Source organism: Rhamphochromis longiceps, linkage group LG7 (genome assembly GCF_057381845.1).
Source record: "Rhamphochromis longiceps isolate RC_006_pf linkage group LG7, R_longiceps_female_GT1.1, whole genome shotgun sequence".
NCBI classification, from domain to species: Eukaryota; Metazoa; Chordata; class Actinopteri; order Cichliformes; family Cichlidae; genus Rhamphochromis; species Rhamphochromis longiceps.
The window spans coordinates 24,419,702-24,439,836 of NC_140563.1; the positions used below are offsets into that span (position 1 = coordinate 24,419,702).

General features: G+C 38.7%; 1 protein-coding gene across 1 annotated transcript in view; it reads right to left on the reverse strand.

Moving 5' to 3' along the window:
- Window positions 1–20,135, reverse strand: part of LOC146665355 (solute carrier family 23 member 2) — a 70,561-nt gene that overhangs the window by 16,687 nt on the left and 33,739 nt on the right. The window contains exons 4-8 of the mRNA XM_085412968.1: window positions 19,582–19,765; window positions 18,668–18,849; window positions 15,511–15,628; window positions 13,795–13,951; window positions 5,106–5,359 (exon numbers count right to left, since the gene is read on the reverse strand). Of these exons, the coding sequence (XP_085269094.1) occupies window positions 5,106–5,359; window positions 13,795–13,951; window positions 15,511–15,628; window positions 18,668–18,849; window positions 19,582–19,765 (895 nt within the window). The remainder of the gene's footprint in view (window positions 1–5,105; window positions 5,360–13,794; window positions 13,952–15,510; window positions 15,629–18,667; window positions 18,850–19,581; window positions 19,766–20,135) is intronic.

Genomic DNA, 20,135 nt, shown 5'->3' on the forward strand with positions numbered 1-20,135 from the left:
TCGTTGCCCACCTCTCAATTTTAAAAACACGTAGACACTGAGGGCTATCAGGAGGGGCTATGCGCTTACCTGCTGCTCTCTGGCAGGTAGCTCCATGCCCTCCTGGGTTTTAAATGCACCTTAGAACACACATGCATCAACACTACATAGGAGCGGGCGGAGGGAGGTTTGGAGTCTTCTCACACCCCTGTTCTCTCCGACCTGCTGGAGCGGGGGGCCAGGAGGAGGAGTTGGCCGTCCGACTGGGGTCTGGAGTGTGGGGCCTCCCTGCTGCTGCGGAGTCGGGGCGGTCTGCCTCTCCCCACCGCAGGGAAAAGGGTAACACCACCTGGGTCTGGGTGCAGTTTCCCCCTCCAGGGGCAAGGGTACCTAGACCCGGTTCTTAGAGTACGCTTGGGGAGTGTGATTGTGTGTACAATGTCTCTCTGTCTGTCTCCACATTGGTTGAGTGTTGAGTAATTGCATATGAGAAGATTAGTGAGTTACATTTGCCCTCTTAACTTCAGGCAGCCTGGCCATTCTCCTCTGACACCTGACATCAACAAGGCCAAGATAAGTACTGTTCAGTAGTAATCCCAGTAGATCATCCATTTCTCAAATACTGAAACCAACAACCATGTAAAAAACTACTTGAATTACCTTTACCCCTATTCTGATGCTTGATTAGAACTTCTGCAGGCTGGTGAGTGTATATTGGCACTTACAACAGCAATTTACAAAATCTGAGCTTTAACTTCTGCTATGAATCAAAACAGGGCTGCTTTGACTCTGTAAATTAAAAAAAAAAATAACAGTGACTGCTCCATCAGTTAAACTGTATATGGTTGTCAGTGTCATGGTCCTGGGTCGTTAGACCCAGCGTTTTGTGTTTACTGTTCCTATTGTCCTGTGTTCTAGTATTTATTCTGATTTTGGTATTTTGTTCAATAGTTCTCAGGGTTTTGATTCTTAGTGTTTTTTTATTCCTGCCTGTGTGCTTTCCCGGTGCTGTGTTCGTGTTCCTGAGTTTGTTTGTAAAACTGTTTATGATTTCCTGTTTTACTTTGAAGTTCTGTGTCTTGTCATGCCCATTAAGTTCAGCTGTGTGTTCCTCCTGTGTGTTCTTTCCTGATTACCTTGTGTCTGTACTTATAGTGTGCTTCTACCTATGCACCCCATGGGTTCGTCTGTGTTATTTTGCGTAATCTGGTGTTCTCAACGTCTCTCTGCTCCTCATCCCGTGTGTCTCCGTATATTATGATTTCAGGTTTGGTTTCTAGTTTTCCCAGTTTAGTTTTTGTCTAGCCTGTTCCACATTTCCTGTTTGCCACTTGCCACACTGTAAATAAAATTCCCTCACATCACCACCACTGTCTGCAACTTGGGTCCTCCTTCAATACATCACACGACTGCTTCCCCAGCTGTGACAGTTAAATATGTAGTTTAGTCTGCAGCACAAACAGTAAGACTCACAAACAACAACAATGCAATATAACTAAATCATTCGTGTTTATAGCCTTCCTCTCCCATTAATTGTATCACAAGACCATAATCTAAAGGTCAAATAAAATCATATTTCACCCTGCTTGCCCTGCTCACTATCTCTGGTTCCACTGAGTCCATCCAAAAGTTAAAACGGTAGTTATCCACTAAAATACAAATGTATAACTTATAAAAAATCTTACTTGTATAATCGCAGTTCTACTGAACTATTTCTGTATATAGTATGGATCTGCCAAGGCTGTTAACTGCTCCAACCACCCATCTGTATGGAAAAATATTTACAGATATTTCAGTCACATGGCCATTAATAGTATGTGTTATTATTATTTTTAGGCTGTTTCAGTGAATATTTTAGAATACTAAATTAACATCAAACTCTCTTCTTACAACTACAAATATGCAGCTAGTATTTATATTAATGGCTATGTACATATATCACCACCAAAGCTCTCAGACAGATGAATCACCATTGTTTGACATGAATCAACATTATTTGTGCATTGCAAAGTTAATTTAGTTTTCTCTCCTTTCATTTTTTTTATGGGGTAGGGGCATCATATGCCCAGATAATACAGGGCACAGGACATCATATTAAGTGAGGAATGAATGTTACTTATAGATACTTTAATGACAATAACATCTGTATCCTAAAAATGTTTTATTGCATAATAATAAAATAAAATGAATACAAAATTTAAGAAATCTTTATTGCAGTCACTTATTATTTAAGTGTTCAAATTCTTTGTGACAAATTATCCAAGTACACAATAGATACTGTGTGTGTCTCACCAGAGTTAGAGGGGTTAGTTTAGACCAGACAACTTAATGTAGCAACTTCAGTAACAAAACTACAGATAGTACTTCTGAGGACAGTCGTCTGAGGAAATTCAGTTATAAATTTGCTCCTCTATGCCTTTAAATGTCTTCATTTACTCAAATGCATGCCAAATTACCACAAAAGCTGATTGACATATGTGACTAATTGCACTTCAGAATTTCAGAATTTATGTAGTCTTACAGCCATTTTAGGAAACCCTACCAAAACTGGTGTGAAGACATGTATATTAACATGTTTAACTCTTACCTGGCAATGAATTAAGTGTCTGTAGGTAATGTGAAAGATTTGTTCATTGTAATATATCTGGATGCACACTCTGTGTCATAGTCCTTCTGTCCTCCTGGTAGTCCTGCCAGTTTTTCTTTCTCTCCAACTTGGCTTTCTTATTCCTCTTGACTGTTTGTGTGCCTATATGTGTGTGGGCGTGCATGTGTGGTAACCACACCTTAATTTCAGAGGCAGAATCCTCTTGTTTTTTGCACTCCAGCCTGGTATACCTACGGTAATCAACTCACCTGCTCCTCATCTGGTGATCAGTTGGCTCCCTTCAAATATGGAGGACATTATTATGCCCCTCTGCAGCCCCTAATCTCTTTGCAGTGGCAGTGCAAGAGTGTTCAGCTGTTGCTAATCAATCACACCTAGTCAGGTGTGGATAAAGGCATACTTGAAGTGGGCTTTCATAAAGGCTCACCAGTCTTTGTCTTAGTGGTACCAGCTACAGTATTTTAGCCACCTTCTTATGCAATTTAAAATAAAACCTCTGTGAAATTCTGGTATTAGTCTCCAAATTTATGTTGTGGCTTTTGAGCTGAGTCGTAAAATAAATGGGGGCTTGTCCAGGATAGTTTGGACATTTTTGTGGAGACAGAATATCAGTTTTTTGTGTCTATGCTTGATCGTTTAACTCTTAGTGGTAGATACTCATCCCTGTTCCGTAAATCTGTTCACCTGTGTAAATGTCATCCTTCTCTCTTTGGATTTATGCATGAGAGTTGGAGAAAGAAAACTGTTTCACTATCAAGTCTAAAGATGGAGTGGAATCTATCGGCCCATCAGCTTGGATTCTGTATATAGAAACTCTGGATGTCTTCCCTTTATTGAAAGACACTGTAAATACGTTTTTTCACATCACTGTCAATAAATTCACCAAACTGCATTCTGAGTCTGTGTTTGAGTCCTGGCTGTGTGACAGAATGCTCGAGCCAAAAATGGGCTCAGTGGACTCAACTGTGTTCTTGTCGCCGGCTTGTCCAGCAGGAAACTCAGCTGGCAAAACACAAAGCTCTGCTGCTCCACATATCAACAGAACAAGATATATGGGAAGAGCATGTTTTGAGGGGAGCATATTTTCATAAATTATTGGAAAAAATGAAGTCTGAGACTGTACAGTCTGTCCAAGCTGGAACAGGAGGCCATGGAGAAGTACATCACCCTCAGATGCCTGAGTCTCTGACGTGGTAGACTGAATCCATGATTTGTAATTGGTGGCATATGGTCTGGTTCACTTGCTATTCCAGCACTGACTGGACAATAACCTTCATCCAATGTCTGTTCTGCTGGTCCTCTCTCAAGAATGATGTCCAGGAATATGTGTCTGCTTGCCAGGTTTGTGCTAAAAATAAGGTTTGCAGCTCTCCACCCACGGGACTCCTCCGATCTTTTCCTACACCTGGGAGGCCTTGCCCTGGCCTTTCCCCGCTCGCCAGATAACATAGTCATCCTTACTATACTTTTCTAAAGCAGCCTACTTCATCAGCTTACCCAAACTGTATCCTCACTGGATGCCCAAGTAATGACTCAGCATGAGAATTCTTTGGGACATCTTGTTGGATTGTGGTCCTCAAATTACCTCCTGGGTGTGAAAAGAGTTTTGCTCTGCCCTGGGAACCCAGGTTAGTCTTTTTTCTGGGTTTTACCTGCAGACATTATGACCAGGTGGAGAGGATAAACCAGAAGCTGGAGGCCTTCCTCTGATGCACAGTGTCCATGAATCCCTCCACCTGGAGCTCCCAGATAGCATGGGAAGAATATGCCCATAACTCCCTGACATCATCAGCAACTAGGCGATCAGCCACCCTCGTTTCCCTCTGTGGAAGGAGAGTGTTCTGTACTGTCTGTGCAACACAATTTCTGCACATGTCCGCGGCTCTGGAGGGTGACACAGGTAGCTCTGCTTCGGACAAATGAGCAGAATAAATAAAGTGCCGATCATTGCAAGACATCCAAACCCTATTGCTTAACAGGTTAAAAGATTTTGGCTTTCCACCAAGCATGTTCTGTTACGGATTCAATCTTGCAGACTCTCCTACTTTCATTGGACCACTTGAGATTTACTCTTTATTTAACCATGAATGTGCATGGAACATGGTCGTCGGAGTCCATGTTTCTCGGATGGTATTACAAGACAGGACATGCCAGGGTTACAAGAGCATTCTAAATTCAGGAAATTTGGATAAAATACAGGGTCATCTACTAATTGGTTCCATTGTTCCATTTTTCCTTGGGAATGACAAAGAGTTGTCTTGTCACATATGAATTCGTGTGTGTGTGATTGATAAACCACTTGAGGGTACCAGTTTAGCACACTGGGTTTAACAGGCAAACCATATACTGTAAGGCCCCATGTCTTCCTCCTTGCGTTCCTGTCTTTTCTTTACTATTCTTTTGGACTAAAGGTTTAAAAGTCCCCCAAATGTTTGTTATGTTTTGAATCAAATGAATTAAAAATCTTACAAATTGCCTTCTTCAAGAGATCTACAACCAGATAAGAGATTGTATATACCTTTGTAATGCCCAGTGCAGCAATGTTTTGGCTGTAGGAAGTGGTGCCATTTCCAGTTCCCCACAGAGCAGCAAGTATGCAGCCAATACCCTCTACGGCGATGCCTCGGTTGACAGCGTGTATGGGTGGTGGAGGGGCACCAGACAAGCGAGCACAAGCATAGTAGTCACCAATAGATTCCATGGTCGATGCCAAGACCCCGGCCATCATACCCAGCACTGATGACAAACTCACTGTGGGCACACCCCATTGGCCTGTGGATGCAGAGGAGGCATACTTAAGCTTTCCTAAACTATAGGAACAGGAAGACTGAAATCATGTCAGTGGCTACAGTACCTAATAGATGAATCAGTCATTGTCAGTTTTAATAAACATGAAGATTTATTTATTTGCCTGAGTAAAAAATTGTAGTTTGAGTGCCCATTAGTTTAGTTTGATCAAACCATTTTTGTGCTTTTTAATTGTTTAACTTATTTTAACACTCTGGATACTTTAAATCATGTCGGCAATGATGACACCTGGTCTGTTGGAGCTCACTTGCATTCACATGTCATATTACATTTCATTTAAATTAATTTTTTTAAAGAGAACATTTTCTTAAATGCAAAAAATTATAAACACTTTCAAGTAGAGTCAAACCCAAATAAAATAAGATATATATGTATAAACTAAAGTATCTTTTTTTTTAAAATCTTTACTCATTTTGGAAGGTTTTATGAGTTTTTGTACATGTGTTGCAATGCGTTAAAGTGTGCAAGTGAATGAGTGAATGAAGAGACACAACCATATCAGCATTCTGAAGTTTGCTCTGTTCTTCAAAGTTTTTGTGCTGTTGAAAACAAGATGTTATGATGCTGTAGACGTTAATTAATATTAACAATAATTCATGGTCCAACCTAAAATCCCTCAGGTCAGTGGAGTTTTACAGGCCCATGTATATTTTTATTGGCTTGTGCAAAAAGCTTTAATATTTATATTTTTAATTATTAGTGCAATTTAATTGAGACAGTATTTTATATTACTTTACTTTCAATCAATGTTACGAAAACCTTGAAATACACACCATGCTCCCCTTTAGGTTCACCCCTGTTCGCTTCCATCTAAAATAGGAAAGCTGTCGTCAGCCTTCAGCAAGATGTATAATTTAACCATAGTATCAGACTAAGTCAGCATCTCATCTGCATATTTTAATGTAGCCTTACTTCTGATTTATTTACTAGATTATATTTATATATTGACTCTTTCCCTAATTGATCTTTTTTACTTAACTTCAGTAATTACTTCCTCTGAACCATCGGCATGTCTTTTAGAGCCCATTCCCACAAGACTACTCAAAGTCCTACCCCAATATCAAAAATTATTGAAAAAGTAGTTGTAAAGAGAACTGAAGAGTTTCAGCTATGAAACAATAGAGAAACAGCATTATTTAACGTTACAAATGAACTTTTAATGCCCTCTGACAATGGACTCATCTGTGTGCTTGTCTAATTTCCCCTTGTGGGACAATAAAGAAAATTGAATTGAATTGTCCTGCTAGACCTCAGTGCACCATTTGATACTGTTCACTTTAAATGTTTTATTACAGAGAATTTCCCATGCTTTAGGTATTAGAGGTACTGCAATGCAGTGGTTTGAATCATGTCTATCTAACAGACTTTAATTTGTCCATGTAAATGGCAAGTCCTCTTCACACACAAAGGTTAATTATTGAGTTTCAATGGTTCAGTGCTTGGACCTGTTTACAATGTACACATTTCCAATATTTTATTTTAATTTTTTCAGCATAGAAAACTCCATCAACAAACAAATACAGCTCAGGCGCTGAGATGATAGGACAAGAAATAGCACAATAATAATAGTCAATAGGGAAAGACAAAAGAAAAAAGAAAGAAAACATTAAAATCAGAAACTACCAGTATCCATAACAAATTAAATGTCATGAATATGTAATAAACAGGGAAATTGCAGTGCCATGGTACATGTTTATACAACGTGAGCTTTCTCAAGATGAGAACAAAACGGAGTCCAGGATTTTGAGAAAACATTTGCTGCAGGTGTTTGCAGGTATCGAACTTTTTCCAGCTGAATGACTGATAACATGTCATTGAGCCAGACACTGAAGGAGGGAGGAGCAGCGGACTTCCATTCCTTTAGAATAAGTCTTTTCGCAATCATCATTCCGAGGTCGATTGGCACCCGCACAGTCGCAGGGATAGTTCTGGAACGTACACAGCACAAAAACTGCAATTTCTGGATTGGGTAAGATGGAAATCCCATAAGCTTTAGAGTACCAATCAAATATTTTGGACCAAAAATTGGTCAATGAGGGGCAATGCCAGAAAGCGTGAGCCAATGTGCTCTCTGATGTTTTACATCTGTCACATATGGGGGAAGTTGAAGAATAAATTTTGTGTAGTCGAACCTTGGAATAATGTAGCCGATGGACAATTTTAAATTGTATTAATTGATGTCTGCTGTTAACAGAGCAGGAATGAATTTTTGATAGGCATTTGTCCCACATTGATTCTGATATTTCTATGCCCAATTCCTCCCTCCAAGCGTCTCTTATCCTCGTAGTCTGCACTTCAATGCTGTCATCAAACAAACGTACAATTGTAGAAATCAAATGTTTGGAGTAAGGAGGGCTCAGGAACACCTTAAAAAGGTTATGTTCATGTGGAACATCTTGGTAATTCTTCATATTGGATTGCATAAAATGCCTGACTTGTAGGTAACGGTAAAAATGTGAATGCGGTAAATCAAATTTTTGCTTAAGTTGATAAAATGATGCAAATTTTCCATCTATATAAAGATCTTTGAATTTGAGTAAGCCCTTCTCCTTCCAAACATAGTAGGATTTATCATCCCAAGGAGGCAAAAAGGCATGGTTATCACATATTGGTGCCTGCACAGAGGAGTTTGGCAGTTCAAAAAAACCTCTAACTTGGTTTAAAATCCGCACAGATTGTTTCGGAACAAACCCCAGTTTCTTAAGACTCTCAGCCCTCCCTACTTTTGAGAGAAGCAGGGCCTCTAGAGAGGAGCCCCTTACAATGCCAGCCTCCATTTTAACCCAAAGGGGGATGTTGAAATCACCAAGATCTGAGGATGTCTGCTGCCAGAAGGTCAAGGCTCTTAGATTTGCAGCCCAGTAATAATGTTTAAATATTGGTAAACTCAGACCTCCCTCCAATTTGGATTTTTGTAGATGTAATTTTGAAATCCTAGGATTCTTGTTGTTCCATATGTAAGAAGTAATAATTGAGTCCAACTCCTTAAAGAAAGAGGAAGTGAGATAAATAGGAAGATTTTGGCAAAGATACAGAAATCGAGGAAGAGAGACCATTTTTATGGAATTTATACGACCAACCATAGACAGGGGAAGAATTTTCCATGACTCGATGTTATGCTTTAATGTTGACAAGAATTCAGCAAAGTTCAAGCTAAAAATTAATTTGGGATCTTTAGGAACAGTTAATCCAAGGTATGTGAGATGGTCGTTAACTATCTTGAATGGAACGTTACAAAGAAAACTCGGTGAACCGGTTTTAGATAAAGGCATAAGTTCACTTTTAACCCAGTTAATTGTATATCCTGAAATTTTGCCAAATGAGGTGACCAGATTAAGAAGGGATGGTACAGAGTCTTCTGCATTACGCAGGTATAATAGTACATCATCTGCGTACAAACTAATAACAGTTTCAACCCCTCTGACCAAGAGCCCTTGTATTTTTGGATGTGCTCTTATCTTAATCGCAAGGGGCTCTAATGCCAGAGCAAATAGAGCAGGAGACAGGGGGCAGCCCTGCTGAACAGAGCGCTGCAAAGGAAATGGCGCCGACCTCTCTCCATTTGTGAGAACTGAACAGGTTGGATTTGCGTATACAAATTTTACCCAAGATATAAATATTTCACCAAACCCAAACTTCCGTAATGACTCGAACATATAAAACCACTCAACCTGATCAAAGGCTTTGTGTGCATCAAGAGCTAAAATTGCTGCTCCTGCCGAACTACCATGGTCAGAATAGATGGTGTTGAGAAGACCTCTAACATTGAAAAAAGAAAGTCTGCCAGGGATAAATCCCGTTTGATCGGGGTGAATAATAGAGGTCAAGTACTTGTTCAGTCTAGTTGCTAAAATTTTGGTTATCACTTTTCAATCAAAAATTTGAAGAGCAATTGGCCTGAAGTTAGCAGGATCTGAGTCATCTCTGCCTTTCTTCAAGATTAACGAAATATTTGCTTCATACAGAGTTTGGGGTAGTACGCCCCTGTTTTTAGAATCACGCATCATCCTAAGCAAGAATGGAGCAAGACCATCACAAAATTTCTTATAAAATTCTATGCCAAAACCGTCAGGGCCTGAAGCCTTCCCAGATGCAAATGACTTAATAGCAGCTACCACTTCTTGCAATGTAAAGTCCGAATCGAGTTGATCTCTGGCAGCTTCATCTAGCCTAGGCAGACTGAGAGAATCAAAAAAGTCATTTAAGGCAGACTGTGTTACATTCAGCTGGGATGAGTACAACTCCTGATAGAACTCTCTGAAGTGCTCATTAATTTCTATAGGGCTTGTTAGAAAAGCACCAGATTTAGATCTTATTTTGTGAATTGCTCTCGAAGCTCGTGTTCCTTTTAGTTGTTGCGCTAGCAATTTACCGGGTTTGTCTCCTATCTCAAAATGTTTATGTTTCAGCTTCAGTAGTAGGTTGGTAACCTGGTCACTCATAATTGCATTGTATTCGTATTTGAGTTTTAATATCTCTCTGTAATCCTCAGGTGATTTAGAATTCTGGTAAGCCCTTTCTAGACGAGGAATGGCACTATTAATTTCAGAAAGTTGCTTCATCTTCTCCTTTTTGAGGCCTGAGCTATAGGAAATAATTTCACCACGCATTACGACTTTTAATGTTTCCCACAGTGTTGAATCAGAGACCTCTCCGTTGTCATTTGAGTCAAGAAAGTCCTTGAGTTTGGGTGTCAATGTACACATTTCCATTAGGTAGTATTATTCCATTAGGCATAGCATACTTTTTTTTAAATACAGAAAAAGTTGGATATGTAAACCAAATGACATACACCAATTAGTTCAACTCCAGGAGTGTCTTAAAGACATAAAGAGTTCTAAGACGTCTAATTTCACTTTACTTCTAAATTCTGATGAAACTAGGGTTATTGCACTTGACCCTAAAAATCTTACAAATATGGTGTCCAACCAGATGCTTACACTGGATGGCATTACCTCCAGTAACACTGGCAGGAATCCTGGAGTTGTTTTTGACCAAGATATGTGGTTTCTTTCATTTGCGCAACATCTATAATATTTAGAAACATTCTGTCTCAGATACTGAAAAAGTAGTAAATACACGTATTACTTCTAGACTGGACTACTGTCATTTGTTATTATCAGGATGTCTTAAAAGCTCTCAGAGAAGTTTTCAGTTGATCCATAATGCTGCAACGAGAGTAGTGACAGGGACTAGAAAGAGAGCATATTTCACCCAAACTGGCTTCTCTTCATAGGTTCCCTGTTAAATCCAGAATCAAATTTAAAATCCTTGTCATTACATACAACATTGTCACAACTTTAACACAACAGGCACTAAAGCAGGGGTGGGAACTCCAGGCCTCAGTGGCCGGTGTCCTGCAGGTTTTAGATGTGTCCTTGATCCAACACAGCTGGTTTAAATGACCAAATTACCTCTTCAACATGTCTTGAAGTTCTCCAGAGGCCCAGCAATGAACTAATCACTTCATTCAGATGTGTTGGTCCAGGGTGATATCTAAAATCTGCAGGACACCGGCCCTTGAGGCCTGGAGTTCCCCATCGCTGCACTAGAGGATGCATTTATTTTTAAATCTGGCTCGCCAGTAGACTTTTTTAGCTATTGAAAAGATGATTTTCCCAGCATCTTTGAGAATTTGCAACATAAAACTTTGTTTTCAGTTCCTTGATATTTGGGGAAATCTCTTCCTTTAGCAATCTCCTGAGCAATTTTCCATTGATTAAAGGTATAAAAGGTATATATCTATTTCTACTGTACCAAAATCTTCAGATTATCACCAGCTAAACCCAATAAAACCCAAACATGCTAATTAAACTTATTTAACATTCACTATCTTTATCATTGTCTGCACTATTGCAGTTAATACTGCTTTCAGTCTTCAACTTCTAACATTAAAAACTATCATGTGCTGTCAAAATTCTTTGGGTTCACAACAGGACATCATTAAAAGGCAAGTGTTTTTCCTGCCATCATTTCAAACAATTTTGTGTATTTGTTTGGCAAGTATCGGCAAGTATTTGCTAATCTGCTCATCTGCCTTCACACACATCAAGTTGAGTGACATCCCATGGTTAATGCAAAGGGTTTAATATAATGTTGGCCCACCATTTGCAGCTATAACAGCTTCAAGTGTTCCGGGAATTTTTGACATTCTTCCAGAAGTGCATTTGTGAAGTCAGACACTGATGTTGTAAGAGAAGGCCTGGCTCACAGTCTCTGCTCTAATTTATCCCAAAGGTGTCAGGTTGAGGTCAGGACTCATGGACCAACGTACAAATTATGGGACCTTGTCCCCTTCTGTACTTTGCGTTGTGACTGGCTTGGATGCAGCTGTTTGGCCATTGAGACCAATTCCATGACATTCTCTATAAATTGCTCTTCTATATACACTGCACTATTCTGAAGGCCACATGAACTTTGGAGGTCTGTAGTGAGGCCAGAAGGTTGATGTCATATATACACTATGCACCTCACCTTTGTTATGATACCAGTAGCAGTTGACGGTGGGATAGTTAATAACGAGGAAATTTCAAGCCTGGACTTGTTGCACAGGTCGCATCCTATAACTGTGTCATGCTGGAATTCCCTGAGCTCCTGAGAGTGACCCATTCGTTCAGAAGAAAAGAAGGAGTAGACGCAGTTTGTACGCTTTCATCCTTGATTTTATATGCCTATGGCCACGATTGGAATATCTGAACTCAGTAATATGGATACTTTTGTACCATCTGTAAACAGCAGATGATAGGTGCAAACAACTAAAGTCCTACAGCTGACTTTCCCAGCATGTTTATTGAATAAAAAAATACTGACATCAAGCTGAACCTGTGAGTTTCCAACAGGGAAATGCATTTTATACCCTTACCTGGACTATATATTGTTCCTGTTACAAAATGATATTGTTTTGCTTTGATCTCCTTTTTGTTTTTGTTTTTAAAAAAGGTCCCAATCCTCTACAAACATGTGTTCTTTCAAACTACAAAACAGACATTCCGCAGTCAAATCCCACATGACTTCTTACCAGTCAGAGCAAACTGACTGTTGGCACAAGGTGTTATGCCCTGAATGATACAGTCAATCAATCTGTCACTCTTCACTTACATACCAAGGTTTTAGCAGATACGCATTAAGCAATCAATCATAAATAAATGTCTAGTTTCATATCTAATCATGTGTGAATCAGTTAACAGCAATTGTGCAACATTTAACCCTTTAAAGCCGGTCGGAGCAGGCACGCTCTGTTTTGCATAACTATTTTTAAATCCTGGTAGAACTGCAACCACGTAAGCTAGCGCAATATTTTTTTTTGCATATGAAACCGGAGGAGTTGTACTTACATCTTATGCCATCAGCTTTTCCTAGGTCACAGTTTCCTTCCACATGTAGCTTTGCAAAAATTGCATAAAAAGCGCTTGCAGCAACAAAAACATAATATTGCCGATCCGATCAGCTGTTCGTAACACTTCCTACGCTGGAATAGAACTATCACATGTCCGCCATTACCTGCCCGAAACAGGGAGTGACGTCATAATCTCGGAAATGTAGTTTTTTACCATCAGGGCCTTGTAAGCCTATACTGGTGTTTTTAAAAATTATGTTTGACTTTATGACTTTCTGTGTCGTTTCTGGGATGCTTAGGACTCATATTGCACTGCTGGAAATAGTTTATTTTGATGCATATGCTGTTTTTTTTTTTGTTTTTTTTTTGCAAATTTGCACTATAATATTTATTTTCGTTTTTCCTGCAGTACATAAAAATTGTTGTCTTTCAAAAATAAAACTATGAAGACACTCAAAATAAATTTCCTGTGGTTGGAAACTATTTTGTGCAACTATTTTGTATTTACAGTTTTGAGGGATAAGCCTCTTAAATTTCTGTATTATATGTTAAAAAAGCAAAAACTTCTTTCAACATTTTTTCCAACAATTACTATGCACTTAATGCATACATATTATTAAAATTTGGGCTATAATGGTTGTATTGATGTATAGCAACTTGAAATGCTCCCAAACATGGCACTACAGCATGTAAAAATATAATATAAGCTCTGGCGGACTTGGTTCTATGGTAGGTCTTAAAGGGTTAACTAACCACAGTTTTGCATGTTTATCAAGAGTAGCCTAATGAGAAGCAAGCAAGCCAAATGGTAACATAACTTCTAAGAATTTTTACTTTATTTGTAATACAGCAATAAATGGCAGATCTTTAATAATGCAGTTACTACAGGACTTTTGCAACTTTATATGTTTATGAAGCAAAGTAGTTTCCCTAATAAGGGTATTACAACTACTAAAATTAAAGATTTCTGAGGAAAGGTGTTCAAGAAAATTAAAAAAGTAAACAAAAATATATATATAGTAAAATAAAAGAACTGTTTGAAGTATGATACCTATTCACTTACCAGGATAAGGCACATGGAACCATGGAGAGTTTGTAACAGCATCCAGGTTTATGTCGGTTCTGGCTGAGAAGCCATACTTATCAGACTTTGAAGGCAGGACATCAAAAATGGTCAGCAAGAAACAGATAAGCCAGCCACCACACATGCCAAACAAAACCTGGAATTTGTTATCAAAAACAGAAAAACAAAAAATTTAACTAATACAAAAAATGCAAGTCCGAATTTGTTTTCAGTAACACTTTGAGGTGATAAGATGTTCCACGTGAATCTATCTTAAAACCAATAAACCAGCCCTTTCCATCCACACCCCTTCGTCAAATGTAAGATGGTGGTGACAGCTTAAGCACGATCACATTATTGATCAATTTGGTAGATGTACTTCTGCAGCTGTCATAAATATGAGCCTGAATACATGTGCATACAGTTTGTCTGGGACTCCAGTGGGGTTTTTTTAATCATCGCATTTGTACAGGGATTACATGGGAGAAAAGAACTGTGCACATGAATGCTTTTATTTAGGACATATCGAGGAAAGTGAAAGCATAACTCATAGTCAGGCAAACATGCAAGCAGAATGAGCTCATTATATTATCTAAATTTCTGCCTTAAAGTCATCATGATACATTGATCTGTAGAATCCATGAATGAAGATAACTGAGTGGGATTCATGGAAAGTTCATGGGTAAACTTGAGATAATTAATTCTAGAAGATTTCAGTTACCAAGTATCATATCCATTATAATGATAGCCTAAAAAAGAATATGACTTGACAGAAGATTGTGTGTACTTTTGTTTGTGGGTACACATTATGTGTGGGTACACATTATGTGTACACAATCTTTTCTTAGATAGAAAGAAAAATACCATATTTTATGATAATGAATACTGATGAATAGCTAGAGCAGTTAAGCATTGTTTACTCTAATATCAACAGGCATTTAGATGTTGTTGGTGTTTTCAGACTTTTCTGGAAATATTTCTACCCACCATTTGATCTTTTGCCATTCTTTTAAATCTCTATTTTTTTAGTAGCTTAAAAAGAAAGCCATGGATGATGCTGTCATCAAAACTTTTTTTAATTTTCTTTTATCTGCAGCAGAGATGTAGCTGCTGATATGAAACAGATCTCATTCTAGAAAAATGTTTATTGAAAGCACGCCAAGTTTTGATGCTTGTTGTCTTCTTGGGAGCCACAAAAGGATTGTGTTTCAGCCGAGCACAGACACTTTCAAGGTATCCCATTGTATGAACATGAAAGAGGAAAGAACAACAGCTTAAAAATAAATTATATTATTTTTTCTTTCTATTTTCAAAACGATTTTTTCAAAAGATTTTTTTCCCAGTGTAATGTTATCAGCACTATAGACTGCCATAATAATGTTTAAAAGTAGAGGCAACATCATCCCTACACAGAGTTAAAAGGCAGATTCAACATACTAGTGTTTAACAAAAAGTCAAATTGTAAACTTGTTTTCAGTATACAAATGTTGTCTATTATACAAATAGACAACATTTAGTTTTTTCAAGTCTAACTTGACTGGCAGACTTTGACTTGACTCCACATGATTTCACAACTTATTTTTCATTAAATTTTTTATGAAGCAAGGTTAGGATGGTCGAAACTGTTTTTTTGGGGTCCCATCATTTAATTTGATCTTTTTTATCACAACGGAAAGCAAGTGAAACATATTAGACTTGGAAATTTTGACAACTCACAGAGAACAGCTTGAAGAGTGGATACTGGAACACCATCCATTTTTTATTCTTGTAAGAAACCATTGGAACATCAACGTTGCTGAGATATTGGGAGAACAGTAGAATCAGACCCACTGTGCTATAGGAAAAAAGAAAATGGGATAAAATGTGTTAATCATAGTAATTTCCCCAAAGGCTTGGCCCTTGCTTCCAGCTATTTGTGGAATTTCTTTTTAGCAGGGCATGGTTCACTGTTACAGGGAGGTCAGGGCAAGTGAAAACATGCCACTTTACACAACAGGCATGGCTGGTACTTGACACCTGAAAATAATATGTTTTTGTAACACTTTAAATGTGATGAAAGATGTCATACTGTGCATGAATACTGGTCAGATAGAAGTAAAGAGGTGATTTACAAATAAGCTGTCCATGTCTGCTTCTACAAGCTGCAGGATATGGACTGACACTTCTATTGATGGATGAGGGCCAGAGAGAGACTGCTGAAGTTATGAAGGATATGACTGATTACTATCCATATATGGCACCAGGAGGTGGATGTGCTCAACCTTTTAAAACCCACAAATATCTCTCTATATAACAGGATTAGTCTGCATTATCTCAAGATAGAAATGTTAAATGAAGACAGATTTCACAGGGTAGCACTAGACAGGGCACAATTCTTAGCTGGAGATGTGGATTAACACAGTAGGCATTTATGTTTTAAAAATAAATGAGGGTAAATTTGTCAATATAGAATTAATGTCATGATGCTTGAGACTGATTGTGGTTTTTGAATTTGACCCCATATTTCAGTCTTGGTTAATGGTCGATGTTCATGGTGGTTCTAGTATTTGAAGATTTTATTTTTATTTCTATTTTAGGATTTTGGTTTGGTGTTTTGATTTCTCTCAGTGTCCATTTCAAAATGTCCGCATTCATGTTTGTCAGGCTCTTTTGGCTTCTTGTTGTTTTATTTGTAGGTTTGCATCATTTGTGTGATTAAATACCAAGGGTGAACCAGAAAGCAGAGCCAATGGAAAAGGTAATCAAATAGTTTCACAGCCTTTATTGGCACACAGAAAAGATGGATATAAGTACACAGGGGTCATGGGAGTTACCAAAGAGGAGGAGACTGGCTTCAGAATGATCAGCTCGGAGGAGAGAGAGGACCTCAAATCAAAACAGCGCCCAACTATAAAAGTGCTTTCTAGAACTGGAAGTATCATTTCTACTGGCGGATATGCATTTAAGAGCACGTCTTCCCATGGACTGGTTCTTATGTTGTGCTTTTCTACTTTGCTCTGAGTACTCAAAGCACTATACACTGACTCATTCACCGATTCATACCCGTTCATAAAAGAATTCTTTTTGTATGCTTCTTCTACACAAGAGCTTTCTATCTAACATTCACACATTGCATCGGAGAGCAACTTGGGGTTAGTATCTTGCCCAAGGAGCAGGCAGGGATCGAACCACCAACCTCATGATTAGTAGGTGACTTGCTCTCATAGGTAGAGCGGGTATTTGTTCTTTGCCAGGTATGGCATAGAACAGAAGGAGAGAGTGTTCGCCCTGGAGGCAATAAGATCTACTTCCGCCTGGCCAAATATATCCCATACCTGAGCTTCTACAAAGAGTGCTTCCAGAGAGAAGAGCCTCAGATGGCCTGTAACATGGGTGGCTCTTAAGAGACAGAAAATGCTTGAGTGCTGGTAAGCACTGGTATGTGGCTCATGCTGCACTGCATTTCAGACTCTTCTCATCGATGCACCATTGCACAGAGACATCTGTGCATACCACCTTGGAAAGTGACATCCTCCGAGTCTGAGAGCACTGGTGCAGCATCCTGGACTCCCTTCAGGGGCAGAGAGCTAGCATAGAAGGTGTGGTTATTGTCACCCTCAACTAAAGGTGATACAATGCCCACAGTGAGAAAGAGTACAGAACTGTAACATCATTTTTAACAGTGTGAGTGGCACTATGACAATGACAGATACCATCTTTAAGATCATTTTGAAATGTGTCACAATCAAATGTAGCCACTGGCAAACAAAAAAAGGAAAAATCAAAGATATTTCCAGCCTGAGGAAAATGTTCTGCAGGTTTGAGGTTAGGAAGCTCCTCTGAAATTTCACAGAGAAACCCAGAGCTTGGATGTTTAACACAGACAGAGCCAGCTGCATCTCTGCACGTACTCTGACCCACCAATCATGTAGATAGGCTAACATGTGGAGGCCCCCCACTCAGAGGTGAGCTAACGCTCCCTTGGCACATTTAATGGAATTGCAAGGAATGAGAGACAGCCCGATGGCAGCAACAGATATTTGCAAGCTACACTCCTGAAAGCACACTTAAGAAACTTATAAACTTACAGTTATGAACCGTATGTACAAAAAGTGCTCAAATATAAATGTGTGATGCATTTAAATCTGTCTTACATCTAATATTTGATCAAATGTCCTTTAGCAAGTTGCATATTCCACAGATGGTTTTGGTAGCTCTTGCCTGACTTTCAAGCATTGTTCACATTTTTGTAGTTTAAGGTTAAGACTTTGAGAAAGGTGTTGCAAAAGCTTACCATTGCCCTGGTTTATCCATTTCACAACCAGTTCATTACACCAGCCCATGTGTGCTTGGGGTCATTGCCCTGTTGTAATACCCAATTGTATCTAAGTTACAACTGATGCTTTCGAGCTATAATGAAGAACTCTGAAGTAGTCTGCCACTGTAATTATTAAGTCCACTGTGTTTTGTACCATTTCCACTGGTACACTGCAGTACGTTGTTATAGCTCTGTGCTTAACAGCTGGTATAGTTTTATTTGGGGTTGAATGCCTGAGCCTCACTCCTCCAACAATACTTGTGTTAACTATGGTCAACTTAATTTCTGTCTAATTTGAACATAAAACCTTTCTTTGCAAGCATTCACTTCAGAGGAATTATGGAAAGCTCAGTATTACCAAAACATTCAGGTCCACGGTGAGTCTATGTCTTTTGACAGCAACCATAGAGGCAAGTGGCAAGTAAAGCAACGTGTGAATATGGGTTTCCTGTCCAGTTAGAATTATATGCTTTGATATAATAAAGACAGAATTAGGACTGGTAGACACTTCTGATGAGCTTAGAGACTTCTTTCAACATATTTTCCAACATAAAGCTAATCAGGATTTTAACTCACAGAGCAGCTATTCCCCAGTGGCCTCCAGACTTCTTTCCAGCCTCAGTAAACAGTGACAGACCAATGAGATTGATGGTGGGAGCGATAGCCAGAGGACCAATATATCTTAGCACAAGGCCCACCAGCCCAGATAAGCCTAGTGTGAGCTGAAGGAGAGAGGATACCAGAATGGCTCCCTGGATCTGTGGAAGATAAGACAATAAGGACGTAATGTCATTCCCTATGCCAACATAAAGGTTTCATATCTAAAATTAAATGCTGTGCATCTTTTGCCATTATAATGCTTTCGTTTGACTTTAACCTTTCAAAATTAAGTTTTAGGCCTTTTGCAGAACTCAGTTTTAGAACATGAAACTCTAAAAACTGTTCAAGTTAAAAGTCTGACATTTTCACTGGTTTGACCCAAAATCTGAAATTTAGGACAGATAAAATTGAAACAGACTGTCTATTAGCGATTTAAAAATAGCAGAATTCAAGCAGTTGTGTAATTTGAGCACATGCTAACAAAGAACTTCACATTGACAGCTAGCCACAGTTTCTAAATAGTATGTACTGTGCAGCCTCTGATGAGAAATATCTATCTATCTATCTATCTATCTATCTATCTATCTTCATTGATTGTACTTATTTGTATTTTTGTATTTCCTTCTGATATCTGTACCCGAGCTGAGGTGACGCAGAAATTTCCCCATTGTGGGATCAATAAAGTCTTATCTTATCTTAATGTAGCTTTTCTCTCGTTGGGTTCTTCACACTGTCCTTTTTCCTGTTTGTCGAGGGACTTAAAATGAATTCAACTTCACATTTAAATGTTAAGTCTTGACAACATATTTTTCACTTCTTTGCTTATTTATACCCCCCCCCCCCCACACACACACCTTGTTTTGTTTTTTTAACCACACAAGTGAACATACCTCACGCATTCTTGTCATCCAGACCTCATCTGAATTTTCCATTTGTAGCGGACTGGTGCCATTATGAAACTGCACCAATGGTTTCACAGGTGCATTTGGCACAGGACACTGCCACTTGGGTAATGCAAGAATTGCCAGGGTTGGTGTGATGAAACTGAATGTGCCACCCTGGAGGATTGGTAACCTGCAAGTCAATAATTTTAAAGTTAAAGGTCAAAGGTCACTTGACCAAATGATGTAAAGTCTCTTCTGATTACGCTTGACTTTGTATACTCAAAGCAAACCTGAAGATAATTTTTATTTTTCAAAATAACTACACTGATTTTACTCTCTCACACAGGTATATACGTATATAGATCAATCTCATGAAATAACAATCCATAAGATTGGCCTAAAAGTTAACTTTAACCTTAAGTGGCAAATGGACAATAATCATGCTGATGTTTTTCTCCACACATAATCATTTAACTGTCAAAATAAATTGCTGCACATATTAGGCGGACTTATTATTTATAGCTGAGGAGGAACCATGGTTCATTCTTCATTTAGACACT